Genomic DNA, 18,755 nt, shown 5'->3' on the forward strand with positions numbered 1-18,755 from the left:
TGGTGGGGTATGATCATTACTCCCACTGGCGTAACAAAGGCCCCTGTAAGGATGGGGACCCCGAGCTCCAGGGAGCCCCCTCAGCCCAGTTCCCTGGCCTGAGAGCTCCTAAGCGAGTCTGGAGGGGGCCCCTCTATGCACTGTGCAGGGTGGCCCCCTCAACTTTCGTTACGCCACTGACTACTCCTGCAAAAGTGGAGAGCCAAGCTGGTTCCCTGTGTTTTGGAATGCCCAGAGAAAATTAAAAACGTCAGGGAGGGAGAGAGGTTGTTCTCTGCAAGATTGGGTAGCAGAAGCAATTTTATAAATTATGAGCTATTTTTGTTGTGAAAAGATCAGGGACATTTGTAAACATTTTAGGATTGGAGATTTGGAAGAATTGGAGTTTTCATTTTTAATTGTGTTCCAGAGTGGATATGAATTTATAAAGGTTTGCAGTTCTATACTGTAATTACTGTGGATGGATTATGTCATACTCTGTGTAAGCGGTATCTATTCTTTTTGATAAATCTATACTGTTATTTTATAAAATGCTGTATTGCACCTCCAAATAAAATTTAAAAAAAATGATAAGTAAGAGCAAACATAGGGAAGAGAGACAGATCAGGGTAACCAAACAGAATGTCAAAGTGGGCCTATGTCAAGAAAGGGTCTTTTGTTTTAGTGAGAGATGGTTGCCACCATGTTAACCCCTTCCATGCTGCGCAAATTCCGCCGCTGTGCTGACGGAATCTTGCGCGGGCGTGGTCATGACGGAACGGTTCCGTCATGAGCACAGCTCAACCGTGGCTCATGACGGAACCGTTCCGTCATGAGCACCGAAGGGGTTAAGTAATGCAAAAACCTGCTTGACATTGACTTACAAGACTTTACATTACGTTACTTACATGGTGCATGGAACATAATGAGTACTGATTGGTGATCCTTTAAGAAGTCATCAAAATCGCCATCTGTCAAATGATGAACCAAACTGTCCTCTTCTGCCCAAGGGACCTCGGGAGCCTGTGGTTGAGGGGCCTGCGGGCTGTAGAAACAGAAAACGCATATCTAAGACACTTTACCTATGAAACTTTGAATACATGAACTAATTAATCAATGGAAACAAACCTTTAAAAAGCGATTGCCAAAATTATATCAATCACTTTCACCTCGGAGCCAAAATAATATTAATCACTTGCACTAATCTAAAATCATGACAAAGTGCAATACCGTTTAGAGGGAAAGTAGCTTAATTAAATACAAACCATAAGGGTGCCCTTTGAAAAATTGGAAATTTGGCAACGTGTACCTTCGTTTTGAGTGGATTTCAGGCTCTTTATGTATTCTCAGAGAACTCCAAGGAGACACTTGGTAAGCTGCAGCTACTACAGAGTCCCAGGAGAAGTCACATAGAAATCTATTTACACATAAGGAAATGTACAAGTCTATATTCCCAATTGTGGAAATGTGACACTGAAGAGCATTCTCACCCTGCAACATTTTCTTTTTTACTTTTTTGTACCGGACTTTTTTCTCCGAGCAGGGACTCGTTCTGCTACAGAGCCATCCAAACCATAGGTGGTCCTTCTCCATTCCCACCATGAAAAGCATTTGAGTGCAAATCTGAATAGGAGTAAACCTACAAATATTTCTAGGCTGGGAAACCAACTGCAAAATGTTTAGGAATTACCACAAACCTGGCTTTTTGGCTGTTCATCAATATTTAATAGGGCACACACACCTAATAATGCCCACATTCTTTCTCCCAAAGGAGGCCTGCTTTCACTGTCTGTATCAACTGAGGGAGCTTGCTTGTGAGTAAATCACATTTACAAGGGTAAGGAATCGAATACTGCTGCACCTAAGTTTTGCAAATACTTTTTTATGCTGGCCACTGGCCATTATGAAAAGTCGGTAATGCTGAATGGCCAGAAGGACCACAAGCCAGCTTGCATGTTTGCAATGGATTTTAAATTCGCTGCAACTGGATATGCAAAAGCAGTTTTAGTATTTCAAACACAATGTATTGGGTAAATAACTTTTTTTACACAGTGCCTCAGCAAGTGCGGTGTTGATTCAAAATGCAGTAAAAATCTTGCAACGGGAATGTCAGAGCATATGTCAGCATCGAGCTCTATACACACAGAGCTACCGTAGCCCATTCTCTTAGCAGGGGTTACAAAGCTGGCATGTAGGGTTAAGGTTTGGTGGCAGATCCGCCCAACAATGTTATAATAAGCAACCGCTGAGAGCTGTGGAGTCTTTGTGGGTAAACAGAGAAAAATTCAAAATTGCTTAAAATTAAAGCAATTTTACACCTCCTGAATATTTTACACACTCCTTCCTTGGTTGCACTAAGTGTGATCTTGCACCTCAATATGCTGTGGATCAAATGTAATGTCATACTAATGCACACATTTTACACCTCGGCCGCAACACAGTGCCATGGGTTGGGATGCAATAGTTATCACACCGGATAACATATGAGACAGCGATGTTCAAAATTTATCGGGTGCGATGAAATAGCACTTATTTAGCCCCAAAAATGAGGCATAATAATGCAGATTTTGATGCTCACCGCACCAAAATCCACATTTTCTAAGCATACCAAGCCTTTTCCCCAGGTAGAGTTGGGCATGTTTCACCTCCCAAAATGTGTCCAGGGAGTGTGGACTTTATTTTCCCCAGAAACAACCAGGTGAGATAAAGCTTTAGCAACTAGCAGCTGATCCTTTGCGTACATGGGTGTATGTACTGCTTTGAATTTTTACAATACCTGTGCAATAAAGACCCTAATGTGAATTGACACCTAAATGTGCATTATTCCTAAACATTTTTTCATACTCAGCTGAAGGTGCAAGAAGGGTATTTCTGCACCTAGAATTGATACCACACATGCTGATTTTTCATCAAAGGTGATTTTGTACCTAATTGTATTTTGCGTCAAAAGTGATTTCTGCTATTCAAAGTGTTTGTGCAATTAAAAGTGTTCCTACACTCCTATTAATTTTGCACTTAAATGTGTTTTTGCACCTGAATAGGTCTGCAAAATCTGGTTGTTGATGCACCAAATAGATTCTCTACCAAAAAAGAACTCTAGACCTACATTTGATTTTTGACTTTGAATGTCGTTTTTGTTCCAAGTGTTTGCTCACTCCGTCCTATTCATGGTGCTTCAAGAGTGATTTTCCACCTAAATGTTATTTATGCTCTTAAATATGTTTTTGCACCCAAACACTTCTCCATAGTCCTGTTTATATTACATTGTGTAAGATTTTGCATCTAAAAGTAATTTCTGAATGTAAATTAAATTTCAAAAAAGTTTGAGATTCATGCTCCTAAACGTTATTCACGCATCATGATATATTGCACTAAGGGTGAACTTGCACTTCAATATAGAATAAAACAAATCTTAGGTCATCTTTTACTCCTGACCAAACATCTTACTACTGCATTTTATGTCTGTACTGAATGATTCTCCAAGGCGTCATATTACAGCGGTTCCATAATGAATTTGTTTCACAAGTTCAAAAGGCTAACAAATGTTTACATGACCCTCAAACCTAAAACAAAGAGCTTGATCTGAGGTAAGATACCAGGACATGTAATACACCACCTCAGAGATCTCTTCTTCCCATAGAATATTCAAAGCTACCTTTAAATCCCACAAACACTCAGTCCCTCATACGAAGTCAGACGGACGTTCTTACCTCCCAACATCGTTGCGGGCAAAGAAACTGCCCAACCATAGGTCAGCGGTTCCGACACCCTAATTTGGATGCAACCGCACACAGTGGGGTTGGAAACATCCATTTTTCAATAGGAGTTTGTGTGGCGGGCTGAAAACGCTTGCAGCACAAGCTCCCATTGAAAAGTCGAAGTTTGTAAAAATCCCTGCACCGTGCGGCAGGCACTGCGAGGTGCCTGCCACACGGTGCAGGGAAGCTGAGGGGTGCCAAGGCCAACATAGACTGGGTGTCGGAAACCGACATTATAATCCGACGGCGGAGCCAAGCCTGGCCCTGCCGTCATTGAGGGGATTCCAATTCTGCTCCTCTTCCAATGGACTGACCACCATAATCAAAATACAGTGGTCGGTGGGAAACCTCACGATGTCGGGCTGAAAGCCTCCAACTGCCGTTCGGAGGCTCTTCGTCAGACATCCAAATCGGGCCCTGGGTCTTGAAGACAAACTCAAAACTCTTAATCAGTGACAAATACCACGGTCTCAAACTGGACTGGATTAAAACCGATCTACTCTTTTTTTTTTTTTGACGAAGGATACACTGCCCTAGACCAATGCATCTTGAAGAGAACAACAATCCATTACTGGAGAAAAACTATTATTGCAAGTTATCACAACTAGAAAAGGAAGTACATATCACTCTGAATGAAAATGGGAAGGTAGTGCTCCAATCCTCAGAAAACAACATCCCTACGTTCACCACCACATTGTTTAATGACACCAAGACCCTAAAAGCATCTACAATGGCATGGGACTGGAAATAATATCAGCTTTACTGTCTACGACAGCTCTTCACTCTCCCTATTTACCTTATAATCATCTACTTGCCTTTCTAGCAACAAAACAAAAAAACCTGATCCTGCTCCCTTCGACAATAAGACTCCCATTTCATTCTAGCTCCAATAAAATACCAGCACACAGACCAACTCCAGACCGAAGGACTAAATCCATAGACCTGATTCACACAAAAGGAACAAGTACTCGCCCATTATTTAATCCTATGTGCTTCCTATTAACCAGAGCACAAATATCTTATCCACTCTCCTTCTAGGGGTCAGTTCTCATGCCTTCGACATCTAATGTGAAACACCTAATCCTGACGAGCTCAACACACACACAGCGCCGGCCAATGAGAAGATGCCCAATAATGAAGCATGACTCCCACACGGGTGTGCGACGGCTCTTGCCTCTAAGCAATCAGATCCCTGATCTGTTGTCTCAGCTTCCCTGACCTAGATCCTCCCTTCCTTCCATCCCCCAGGACCTGCATACCTTTTGTAACAAATAGTAGCTCTGGAGCCTGTATGCTGGACCTCCAAGCACTTCTAGTCCTCCTCTATGTTTAGTTTAACAGGTTCAGTTCCAGAGAGGATGTTTGCATCCAGTTTGCTAGATTATCAAAAAGAACTAAGGGCTATTATGTGAGGTCAGATAACAGGAGGTAAAGTGGGGTGCTGTCTGCATACTGAGAAATGGCGATAGAATGTACATAAAATATTGTGTTACAAATATAGGTTTAGCAGATGAAAGGAAGGTGGAGCAGGGAGAAGGTATGTATTTCTCAATCGTCCTTTTAAAAAGGTGTTAAGACTAATTAATTAAAAATGTATTTACAGACAACTATTTCTCAACATATTGTCATATGGCTCAATAATACAAGTGGTGTTAAAGTATGAACTAATTCATAGTCACTGAAATATGTGGTTGCTTGTGTTTCAAGAGGATAATCCACTGGAATTGGTCTAAAGTAGACAGGGATTTACATAAGGTGAGAACAAAAAGTTTATTTAATATTAATTAGATCCCTCTACTGATGTTCCCACTCACTCTCTTGTAGTGCACTGTTGAATTGTATTTGTATTTATAAAGTGCAAACCCCATCACATTTTTAATAACATGTCTAATATTTCGAATTTTAGGCACAGGGAGCTTGAGTCAAGTGTCCATAATTACATGCTTTTCAGCCAAGGCTGACATAAAAAAAAAAAAAACAGGTCTCCAAGCCATGGCGGTTTAGCCACTGGACCACAACTCCTGGCTAGGTAACTGAAATTTTCATGGCGGCCCCAATGACCATGTAGCTCAGAAAATGCATAAGAGTTATTATCTATAATAAACATCACACACAATCCTTCTTGAGCTGGAATCTGGAACGACACCTTACCTCCTCCCTCCACATTACTGCTCCTTCCACTTTCAAGAGAGAATGGAAACACTTTCTATTTTGTCTGTCATTAGCCATCTTCTCCCCCACCATGAGGAAATCTTCTCCATGATGCTCAGAGAACTTTCTCCTGATGTCCCCAGATGAAGAAAATGTAAATTCCTTAGATGTAATATATTGTAACTGATTTCTTCCATTGCTGAACAGTGTATATACCTGCCAACTAGAAGAACAAATATCACAGTGAGGAGGGGACGGGGCCTTGAAGGGGGCTGGGCCTCATGTTGATAAGTACCTACAAGGCACTTTTGAACCCGACCCCGCCCCCAAGCTACCTCCACCAAAAAAAAAAAAAGTTGCTGAGGCTAGTGCGGATGTCCTGGGGTGTTTTCACACCTCTTAATGGACGTCAGCAGTTCAAAGCCTTGGAAAACGAGCTAGAAAACCACTATTTACAGTGGTTTTCAGCTTGTTTTCCTAGCCACGGGGTGATATCAGCCCCTCACTGGGAGACCGTGTGATGGGAGCCAATATCGGGCGTCACACATTGGCACAGTGTGAGTTGGCAGGTATGAGTGTACATTATGTTCATGTCTTGTTTTTTACCATTTGATTGTTAATTCTCCCTTCTGATTGCAACTATTTATCTTGTTTTAATACTGTCCTCTTTCCTCCTTTTGTCTTATGAATTTCTCTTCAGTTTAAACAACTCTCCATGAGGTCAGAACCAGGACACCCAGTTCCAGGGTAACCGGGCACTGTATAAAATGTCAATAATTCACAAGACCATCTCTATTTACTGTTTGAATATTGCTCGATCTGTAAAGACCTCCGACAGCCAGCGAGTCTTGAATTTTTGGACTGGCACTCGGGAGATGCATGTGATGCTTGAACGCGAAAGTGGGCAGTGAGCAGTTTCCTTTCACATTCATTCTTTCATTTGAGTACTGACTGGCCCTCAATAGAATTAGCAACCAAAGCAACTCAGATACAGCAGGTTTGGTGCTTAATGGCCTGTTATGCTTTTGGTAAAACAGTAGTACGCTGATGTTGTGCTTTTTATATTAGCATTCCCAATGTATTTGCTCTTCTGCTTTCTATCTGTTGCTTTTTCATTTCTCCCATCCACCTTGTTTAGGTTGTCCAGATTTTGAGAAGCAAAGTCCGGGATGGGTCCGATATAAAAGCAGAATACTTCTACTTCTATACCTGGCCTGTCCCGTTTTTTGCTTAGCAGTGTAAATGTGTTCCTATATATATTTATGTATGCTACCTTTGTAAATGTAAGTGTGTGTATTTATTGCATACATACATGCACAGATCAACAAGGCTACGTTTTACAAAACATTAGCTATGCGAGAGCAGGCCTCCCACCCTGTGCCGCCCTGCCCTCCTTCCCACTCTGTCACTCTGCTGGGAGCAGAGAAAGAACCTCCTCCTGGGCTGCATGGCAGAAACAGATACATTGAAACTATTTCACACTTGAGAGGCACGGGTGAAAGAAGAGCATACCTTTCAATTCGGCTTTGTGAATGACCTGACCTTTGTCCCAAAAACCGGGACAGGCATTTAAAATTAACAAAAGCGTTAGAACACCAGGACAGTCCTCTGAAAACCAGGACTCCCCAGGCAAATCTTGGACGTTGCTCTCTCTGTCAGTGGCGTAACGAAACTTGAGGGGGCCCCCCCTGCAAAGAATATGGAGGGGGCCCCCCACGCTCCGGATTAAGTCAGGAGTTCTCAGGTCGGGGGCCAGCTGCGCATGCACCAGTGGCGGCTGGTGAATTCTAAAAGTGGTGGAACGAAAAGCTGAGAACCAAGTAGAAGAAGGAAGTGAGTACAGCAAGCACACCAACGTGAAAGAGGTGTGTTCGGGGTTGGCTTTCCCAAGTGGGCCCTTTAACCACTCAAATTTCAGCTTTAAATAAATTCAGTCATTTGTCTCCAAAATATCAGCTTGTCAGTTTATGAAAGCAGACACGTTATGCTATTAAATACCAGCTTTGCCTTCTTGAAAAATAATTTAAATTTACATAAATCAAGAAGTTATCTTTTTTGTGAAAAAGTTCAATTATTGTCATGAACCACTAAAACACATGATAGATTCCGCCTTGTTTGTTTGTTTGTTTGAAAAGTTTTATATAGCGCTGGCTAGACCCGGAGGTATCAGAGCGCTTTACATGAAGTAGGACATTGTTTCAGAACATTGTTACATCAGTTGTTGGAGTTACAAAAGTTACATGAATTACAAAAGCATAGCATAACATTAGGAAAAAAAACGGTAAGGGGGAAAGTACTTCAGGTGACACAGGAGAGTCAGGCTGGAAAAGGGAAGGCAGACAAAGAATCACGGAGGGAGGAGGTGGGAGAGGGAAAAGAAACACAACGTGGAGACGAGGAAAACAATGTCCGATGTCCGGCTGGGTAGGTGGCGGCCAAGGGTTGAACCAGAGCCAAACTCCTCTATAGCTGCATAGGACAGCTCCTCCGGGCATCACCCAAAGTTGCTCGGGCACCGCGGTGCGTACAGACAGTTTTGGATTCCACCTTGAATATCTATGTGTCATAGTTGCATGTCATATGCGCCAATCTTATGCCAAGAATTACCGCCATTATGCCGAAGCAAGTATGAGGACTGTGCACCACCCAATCAGACAGGAATTACCACTATTATGCCAGCGCCCGCATTTTACCTGGTTTGGGCTCCATTATACCATGGGTGAGCACATTGGGCCGATATGTGCCACCATTATGGCAGGGCCAACATTATGTCATGTTATTTTATTTATTAAGTACACAATCATGGAACATTGCTGGTGTTGAAATGGGGTAGCTCTGTAGAATCACACTAGTGGCTGTGACAAGCTCCCCTCTTTACCTAGTGATAGTTTTTTCTACACAAAGGCATGTCGCAGGCACAATGGAAAAGAGAGAGAAAGATATGAACGGCTTCCTTGTTTGTCTCTAACAGTCCACCCCCTCTCGTCACAGCCCTTCCCACAGTACACAAGGACATCCATATGTCCCCTGTACCCTTCTACAGGTCAAATGCATATCAACCATCCTGGAATGGTTACTTATTTAGGGAAGTATGGGGAGAAATTTTAGAGAATAAAAATAGCTTGACCTTTATGCGTGATGAGGGGTATGAAATTGACTATGGGGCACTTGAGTACAGTTCTCTGCAGGACAGCTGAGGGTCACGACTTCAGAGCCCACTGTGTTTACTCCCTGCCCTGTGTTAATTCAAGTCTATGTTGTGCAACCTTATTTACGCCCTGTAGTATTTCATGGTCTCTCATTCACCACTGTCCACCTACTGTATTTACACCCTGTAGTATTTCATTGTCTCTCATACACCACTGTCCACCTACTGTATTTACACCCAGTAGTATTTATTTGTCTCTCATACACCACTGTCCACCTACTGTACTTACACCCAGTATTTCATTGTCTTATTCACCACAGTCCACCTACTGCATTTACACCCAGTATTTCATAGTCTCTTATTCACCGCTGTCCACCTACTGTATTTACACCCTGTATTTCATTGTCTCTCATACACCACTGTCTACCCACTGTATTTACACCCTTTAGTATCTCATTGTCTCTTATTCACCGCTGTCCACCTACTGTATTTACACCCAGTATTTCATTGTCTCTCATACACCACTGTCCACCTACTGTATTTACACCCTGTAATTCATTGTCTCTCATACACCGCTGTCGCACCCACTGTATTTACACCCTGTATTTCATTGTCTCTCATACACCGCTGTCCACCTACTGTATTTACACCCTGTAGTATTTCATTGTCTCTTATTCACCACTGTCCACCTACTGTATTTACGCCCTGTAGTATTTCATTGTCTCTTATTCACCACTGTCCACCTACAGTATTTACACCCTGTATTTCATTGTCGCTCATACATTTCTATCCACCCACTGTATTTACACCCTGTAGTATTTCATTGTCTGTTATACACAACTATCCACCTGCTGTATTTACACCCTTTCATATTTCACTGTCTCTCATACACCACTGTCCACCCACTGTATTTACACCCTGTAGTATTTCATTGTCTCTCATACACCACTGTCCACCCACTGCATTTACACCCTTTAGTATTTCATTGTCTCTTATACACCACTGTCCACCTGCAGTATTTACACCCTGTATTTCATTGTCTCTCATACACCACTGTCCACCCACTGTATTTACACCCTGAAGTATTTCATTGTCTCTCATACACCGCTGTCCACCCGCTGTATTTACACCCTTTCGTATTTCAATGATTCCTTCATGTCTTTCTTCTCTCAGCATCCATTAGCCATCTTGGAACAATAAATTCATAATAAACTACAGCAAAAGAAACATACAATGGTACAGCCAATAGTCCTCCAACCAACGTCAGACCTATTGGCTTTGCCAACGCTTATTAGATATGACATCTTACATGGATTCTCCCCTTCCGACCCACAATGTCCTTCCATTCTTATGTGTGTCCTACTCTCTCCCATATGACTCTGGTGATAGTTTGCTACACTCCAGTCCCATTCATTTCCCTGAATATATCTCTATTATTTTTAGAATTTCGTTGCTGTTCTGGGCTCATTCTATGCATCATTAGACTTTAAGTACCAATTCATAACCTGCTCTTTATTGGATTCTTCAATAAAAAATATTACCAATGTGAATAACAAGAAATAGAATTCATAGCAAAACAAACATAAAATAAAAAGTGCACAGCATGGGCAGAAACTGGATACCTAAAATGTATTTAAAAAAAAGAAAATGAAGGTTCTGTGCTGTGGAACCTGGGAATGACTTTCCCCAACTCTATAGTACTCTGGAGGCCCCTAAAATGTGAGTTTTTCAGTTAAGCTGGAGTCAGTGGCGTAGCACGAGCCTCACGCGCCCTCATTTAAGGTGTTGAAAATTGCTCCCTGGCTCCTGGTTGGGTAGTGAAAGAAAGCTATAGTCAGTGTGCCCCTCCCATTCCTAGGACCCGATGCCACTGCACATGCTGAACCATTGGTATGTACGCCCATGGCCAGAGTCTAAAAGTAAATAAAGGGCTGATGATAAAGCGAGTCAATAATACTAGGCAGGTGCCGAGGGTGCCAGCACCAGACAGTGCCAAATTGACACCAAAAGCATCAAATATTACCAATTAATTCTAAGGAGGGAGCAAAAAACATAAAAATAGAATTTTGCTGAAGGCTCCAGATAGTTTTGCACTTGGTCTCAAATGTCGCTCAAAAATGTGCAACAACCACAGACATGTTCTCCCTTCCTTTGCAGCTGGGAAGACCACTGATACAAATGGATTGTGGCATAACAGCCAGAGATGCTGGTTTTGGAACTGGGGGATCATGCTCGAGTCTCCGCGTTGGTTCAACATCCTGTGATTCTGGGCAAATCACTTAATAACCCCGTGCTTAAAAAATAAGTGTGGCCTTGTGTAACCCTCCAACAGTGCTCCTCATCTTTACGTAGCGCCTCTCTCATATGCATTTCATTTGTTGTGTAGCGCTACTCATATCAGTGTAGTGTGTGTCAGTACTTTACACCACGCACACATTATACAGAGACAGTGAATCATACAAGTATGTAAATCAGTCTACAGGGAATGTCACATAAGCCAATGAGGATTACAAGGTGTAGGAATCACATGTCATCCATACTGGTGGGCAGTATATTTTAAGAGGGTTTGGTCTGGGGAAACACAAGCTCAGGATTTAAAGAGTATTCCATGGGGGTCAGCTTTACCGATAAAAATGTATATCTGCCCACACTTACTCATTTTAGCAACATTAGAATAATGAAAGACTGGATAAGTTCTAACTATATCACAAAAAAAGAAAGCGAAGTTCTAACTATACCATTCATGTTTGTCTGCAGCTGTTTGATGACAGGTCATTGGTCACTGTCCTGTGTTAGGATTGTAACTACTGAACTGCAAGTAGCACAAGGATCTCTGTGACAAAGGCAGTAACCCACTGATCTTCCACATAAAATACAGTTCATCTACAATTAAAAACTACTAACAGACAAATGATTTCTCTCCAGCAGGATCATTTAGCACCAGCGTTATCGGGGCATTTTGCATTGTCTTATTGTTGTCCTGCATCAGCCATGATCATGATAAAAACTGTTTAAATGAAGCACACACAAAGTATGTGTCCTACTGGGCCTGTGCAGATTTTTAAAAGAAAAACAAATGGTAACACATTCTCTTACCTACACCATTAGTCAAACTTTGTGTCACAGCCTGATGTGATAAGCAGCTGCAGGGGTCAGGAAAGGTGATAGGAATAAACAAACTTATTTTCTCCTGCGCTGCATAGAAAAAGAAATATCCATGTAATGTAACTGGTGCTCGTGTAAAGCGCTCCAATACCTTGGGGGCGAGCTTACGCTATATTGAACTATTTAAAAAAGTATTCTCTGTCATTTTCTACACGTACATCCATTTTCAAACATTCTTGAGCCATTTTTTTTTCTCTCTTCTGTGGAGATCTGGGAACGTTTCCATGTTCACTATCAGCATCGGGGACACTGCAGGCCACCGAGGAAACACTCTGTGCCATCCAGGGAGACTGCGAAGCCAATTGCATTTCCAATGCTTGCTTACCTTCCAATGTGTCCCAGCAGAGTCCTGTCCCTGGAGCTGCAAACCTTCTCCGCCAACACTCTGTTGCCTCGTCCCTTCACCGAGGCTGTGCCTTGTGGGGAATGCTCTCTCTGGGGCCCCCACCCCCATCCCTTTTCCGGCCGGGCTATGACTGAAGAGAAACAATGTAACTTGTTACTTTGTTTCTCTTCAGTCCTGCCCTGGGTCAGCACGAGGAGCTCTGAGCAGGCTGCAGACTGCACCTGCTTTTTACAGCAAGCATTTCTCTCCCAGCTCTTTACCGAAGAGCTGAGGGGGCCCCCTTCACCTAACCGAAGACTGGGGGCCCCCCCGCACCGCGGGGGCTGCGGGGGTGTTTGTTACTCCCCTGCTCTCTGTGTTTTTGAAACGACGAGGAGTCCTTTCTCTCAGAGGATCAGCAGCACTAGACCTGAGCCACACCCACAGTCATGTAACCTTCCTCTCCCTCCCACCTTGATCTCCCTCCCTACTCATCTGCTCATTCCACAGCATTCCAGATAAAGGGGGAATAGGCCAAGGGCATCTTCCTCAGAAGCCTTCCCTGTTTACCCAAAGTCCCACTGCACTCACAAACACTCAACCCATCCATAAACAATTACCTTCTGTTTAAGCAACCTTCTTCTCGCTCCTTTTGGCTCCCATTCATGCAAAGTTGCATCAACAAAAACACAAGAACAACACCACCCTGCTCCTCATATACAACACCAAAACACTACCAATATAGTCCACAACAGACACACACTCATATAATAGCATGATCAAACAAGCATTGGCATAGCCAATAGGTCTCGCTTTTGGGACCTTATAAGTATTTAGTTATGCAGCACAATATCCTTGGTGCAACAACATTAACTGTTGCATGGTTAAACACTTATAAGGAGGCTTCAAAGGCGATACCTATTGGCTATGCCAATGCTTGTTTTTAAATGTGAAAGATTACAACTGAATTGAAAACGGGGAGCGTCCCGTTTATTAATACTTGATTATATTTTAGAAACTGTAAACTAAACCGGAAATATAGCAAAATATGGGGGGTGTCCTGAATTATAGGATCAGCCTGATGCACAGCCGTTTACTTTGCAACAGCAAAAACATTACAGTGAAAAAGGCAGAGACACAAATATTTAAGTGCAATTCTCTTAGCTCTGCGGTTATGTAGTGTGACGGAGCCATCAAAATAGACACAATTTTACCTTCCCCGGTTGTCGAGTGTAATCCCACTCTCGAGGGCGAGAAGGGTTCAAACTCCCTTCAGGCCGAGAGCACTTCGGACCGCAGTCTGCTCTGCTTCGTGTTACAGCCCGATCAATGTGCACGGGAAACAGTGCTTCCCACGGTCCATTTCACAGCACTATTAGGTGCTGCAATCATGTTGTCGCTGGCATACAGCATGTCTGGGTCCAGCAAGAGCAAGTGACAGTTCACAGTACCCGCGAGGAGATGGGCCTCGCGAGCGTTGCATGATGGGAAGGTGCACGAGCCTTACTGTAGCCCAGACAAACTGCTTCATTTCCTGTTTATAAGCATCAGCTTTAGGTTTCCGGATGTCAAACGCAGTAGCCTCCAGCTTGGTCCGAGCGCTCAGCAAAGAGTCTGCTCTTCTAATTTAGATGTTCGGTAACTGAATAAGCGAGCAACCCATTTCAAAATGACTCTGGCGAGCTCGAGATGGGCAAGACAGATGTGAGTAGTTCACCCGAACTTGTTTTTAGGTGAGGCTGGGGCCCGCTTTAGCTCTTTTTAGAGCTCTTGTGGTGAACAAAAAAGGATACAAAAGAGTGGCTTTGGTTTATCTCCCTTTTATCATGTCTTGCTTTGGGTCAGCCCTCTTCATTCCTTGTTGATTAGTTATCAATCACGTTACGAATCACCGCTTTACCGGACTACATCTGTTTCATTGGAGCATGACGTGTACGAGGTCGCTTAAAGGTTGCTTTGATTATAATTTAAGGGCAATAATAATAATAAGAATAAAGGAATTTTATTAAGCACACAGCTACCCCCAACGGGGTGTTCCGGCGCTGTAGCAGACAGAGAACAGGGAAAGTGAAAGCACGACTAGTCGATTTGGCTAAATAGCCAGGTTTTAAGAGATTTGCGGAACTCAAGATCTGACTGAATCAGGCGTAGGTGAAGAGGTAAATTATTCCAGCATTGAGTGGCGCCCACCTCAAAGGATTTGCCTCCCATTCTAACTTTTAAGAACCGAGGGGTGACAAGAAGGTGTTTGCTATTCGACCTTAAGAATCTGGCTTGATGATAAGGGCGGAGTCTCCTCCTTAAGTAGAGCGGCCCTTTGCCTTTACCTGCCCGAAAAGCTAAGGTCAAAGCCTTAAATTATATTCGCTTAGCAATGGGCAACCAGTGAAGTTGGCGTAAATATGGAGAAATGTGGTGACGAAGCGGGACCCCGCAGTTCAGGAGTGCCGCAGCATTTTGTACAGTCTGAAGTCTGCAGAGCAAGCCAAGCGAAATACACAGATATAATCCATTTACATAATCCAGATGGGAGGTTATCAGCGCATGGACCACGGTTTTACGGGTTGCATTGGGCAGATAATGAATTTTCTGATGATTTTAACTTTGCCGAAGCAAGCAGCCGAAACCGTTTGGACCTGCGTAGCCAGGGACAAATGTTTGTCCCATCTAACACCAAGATTCTTAATCGAGTCCTTAGGTAGGGGTGCGGTGCCTAATTCATCAGGCCACCACAGTTTCGAAGAAAGGGGAGACTATTGGTTAAAAAATAAGATCTCAGTCTTATCCGCATTGAGTTTTAAGAAGTTACAGTCCATCCAGGCCGCAGTATTCTTAAGGCACTCTTTTAGCGGCTCAAAAGTGGAGGCGGACACATTCCGAAAGGTGAACAATAACTGGATGTCATCCGCATAAGATATCATTTTGATCCCAATTTTAGAGATCAATTCTGCCAGAGGGGTCAAGTAAACATTAAAAAGAAGTGGGCTTAGGGCCGAGCCCTGAGGCACACCCCATTTAAGGGGTTTGACAAGGGAAATGAAAGGGTGGGTCCGGACTTGTTTATGGTCTGATAAAAAAGATGATAACCAGTTCAGCAATGTTCCCTGGATGCCAATATATCTCAGTTGATTTAAGAGGATAGAATGGGAGACGGTGTTGAATGCTGCTGACAGGTCCAGCAGCACCAGCACCGCCTTAGATACTCCATCGACCGCCCAGCGTATTGAATCAGCCATTTCAATCAAAGCAGATTCCGGGCTATAGCCAGGACGAAAGCCAGATTGAGAGTCATGAAGAAGATCATTGGTCTCAATATAGCCGGCCAATTGCTGATACCCTAGTTTTTCTAAAACCTTAGCAGAGGCAGGTAATAGTGAAATAGGTCTATAGTTTCTAGTAATATATGGATCCGCATTCACTTTTTTTAAGATAGGTAAGAGAAAGGCATGTTTCCAAACTGCAGGATAAATACCCTGTCTTAGGGAGGAGTTCCAAATGGAGTTCAAATGGGGAATGAGGAGTTCTGCAAGAGCGCTGTATTGTTTAGCTGGCCAAGGGTCGCTTGGGGAACCTGATTTTCACTTCTGCAACTCAAGGAGAGAGACTTCAGCAGATACATCAGCAAAGTCTGAGTACACAATACTGGGGATCAGCTTCGGATGATAATCCGTAGGGGTCTGGGATATACCCTGTGGCTCAGGAAAGGAGGCATAAATCAGCGCAATTTTTTCCTCAAAAAACTCAGAGAGTTTATTGCATAGCTTCTGTGAGGGGGATGGGTATGGGCAAGCGCTGAAGGATCAGTGAATGATTTTACAATTTTAAAAATTTCCCTAGAGGAGTTTTTGGCATTATTGATACGGTCAGAAAGGAAGTCTCTTTTGTTTCCTATGAGAAGTTTGCGGTATTCTTTAAGCGCCGCACGATAAAGCATTGTTGTTTCTTTTGCTCCCTTCTGCTTGTGGGTTTACTTATAAAAACAAGCATTGGCTGCGCGCCCGTGAAAGTGACACGGCCGCGCGGCCCGCGAAAGTGAAAGTGATCGCGATCAAGCGCGGCGAGTGAAGCGATCTGTGGTGGGGGAGGGGGAGAAGCAGGAGTTGTGTGATGGAGGAAAGACAGATGACGGCTGCGAGCGTGCACGCTCGCATGCACGCAAGCTTTAGGCCACCAAAAGCCTGTGGCAGCACTTTGAAAACCCATACACTAAAGGTCTCGCAGAGCGGCGCATGCGCTGGCTCAGCGAGTCCTAAAAAGGGCTTGGTGCCTCCTTAGGTGTACCAAAAGTTATATAAACATAATGCAGAGCGCTTCATACAAACTGCTAAACAAATTAATAATCTGACCAGAAAACGATGCTCTTCTAGAAATCGCTCAGCTTCAAGCAAAGCTCCACAGGATAAATGTTCCCTTTCGCCCTCACCGTATGGGGTCGGTTTCCCAATTAAAGAGGCCTTCCCTCATGAAACATAATTTAGCCAGTGAGATCTGCAGATATAGACCCCATTAGAGTACAGACACATGTGAATGGGGTACCAGAACATATTGTCCCTGACAATGGATCGCACCAATATACATATTGGGGGTCCACAAATTCATGAAGACCTGCAAGGATACCGAATGGCATAAATTAAAAAATCAAATTATAGGTTCCTTTAAGTACTTCACCCAGTGCATAAAGTATACGTTCGAATTAAACAAGTGTACTCTCAAATCAATTACTCAAACTAAACTGGTGGTATATATCTGAAGGAAAAGGTTGTCGCAGAGGAGGTCTCATCGTTAGAAGCTGTGGGTTGGTCTGCCGACTCAGAATGTTTGCAACTGGACGTTTCAGACTGTGGTCCTCCCAGATTATGTTTTTGCGGAGGATGAGAAGGGGTTCAGGAGTAAAGTTAAACATTACTTACATGAAGTCTAGGCATAGTTAATAATCTGTTGCAGAAGCTTGCAATTCATAGTAACTATTTGGAACCAGGAGTCTTTTAGGGGTGTTTACAGAAACAGGATACAGAAGGTGCTGGTCATGGACTCTTATGGCGCCTCGTTTAAGGACTGCAGGAACCCTACAGGAGTTTGTACCCGGAAGGGATTCAAAGAGGAGGGAAAATTATCACAGTCTGAGATTTTTCCTCCGCAAAAACATCTGACTATTTCACATCTGGTAAATTCACTTAATGTTCACACAATCGCATAATTAATTCAGTATCTCCTATATGCATTCTAAGCAGAAATCCATGCTTGTTAACTACGTTTTTTCCCCAGCATTGGCAAAGCCCATAGGGCGGACTTTAATGTGATAAACAGTACTGGTGTAGGCAAAGCAAGTAAACAGCATATGTCAAAGCCTGTGGGTACATACGCTGGGACATTAAATACAGGCCTACTGGCGTTGACAATGCGTATTTAAGTTGGTTTTACATTTGTCAAAAACAAAAAAGCATTTTGCAACTTGATAAAATGTTCATTCTTCAAGGGCTACTTACCCAGTACCATCTGGGTTTGGAAAATAGACAATCACTCATTTAAGTGCCAAGAAACAATTTAGTTTGTGTTTTCCTGAATGAAATGTCCCACTGCATATAACCCGGTACCCATATGAGCCCATGAAGTATAGCATTTTCAAACTCAAGCTTGCAAAACAACTGGCATGTAATGCCTGTCCAGAGTAACTGGCAAATATCAATTACAGGCATTTGCAGGGTTAGGCGTGTGTCATTTGTCACAATACTGTTTCCGTACAAAAATTTGTATTACTGTCCCTTAGTAGGACCTATCGAGGAGTCGATAAAACCAGTGCCTGACAAAAAAAACAGAAATCGGGCAAGGACAACTACTGAAACATACTGGAAAGAAAACAGACCCCACCCAACAAGAAGTGAAACCAAAGCAGTCTTAAAAGTTCATTTAAAAACCTATTTCATAGCCGGCAAACGTGATATGTGTGTTCTAGGATACCAAGAGAGCACTACGCAAAATGTGAGAAGGTAGCCCATGGAAAGCGAGGTGTGGCGCCTTTATATCGGTGCCGCTTCGGCCTACAATGAAGAAGGAACAAAGGAGGACTGATCCTGCAAAATAAACACTAAGAAACATGGCAAATTACAAAACCGGAAATTACTTGTTTTAGTCTAATATTTTCTATCAACCAAAAATCAACAGTGATACAAAAAAGAACATTGGGTATAATAAAATGAACAAGGTAAGAGGCAGGTACGTACAATGGGAT

General features: G+C 43.0%; 1 protein-coding gene across 1 annotated transcript in view; it reads right to left on the reverse strand.

Moving 5' to 3' along the window:
- Positions 1–18,755, reverse strand: part of PDIA5 (protein disulfide isomerase family A member 5) — a 796,394-nt gene that overhangs the window by 341,759 nt on the left and 435,880 nt on the right. The window contains exon 11 of the mRNA XM_085647317.1: positions 888–1,024. Within this exon, the coding sequence (XP_085503443.1) occupies positions 888–1,024 (137 nt within the window). The remainder of the gene's footprint in view (positions 1–887; positions 1,025–18,755) is intronic.

This window comes from Triturus cristatus, chromosome 3_2, assembly GCF_964204655.1.
Source record: "Triturus cristatus chromosome 3_2, aTriCri1.1, whole genome shotgun sequence".
NCBI lineage: Eukaryota > Metazoa > Chordata > Amphibia > Caudata > Salamandridae > Triturus > Triturus cristatus.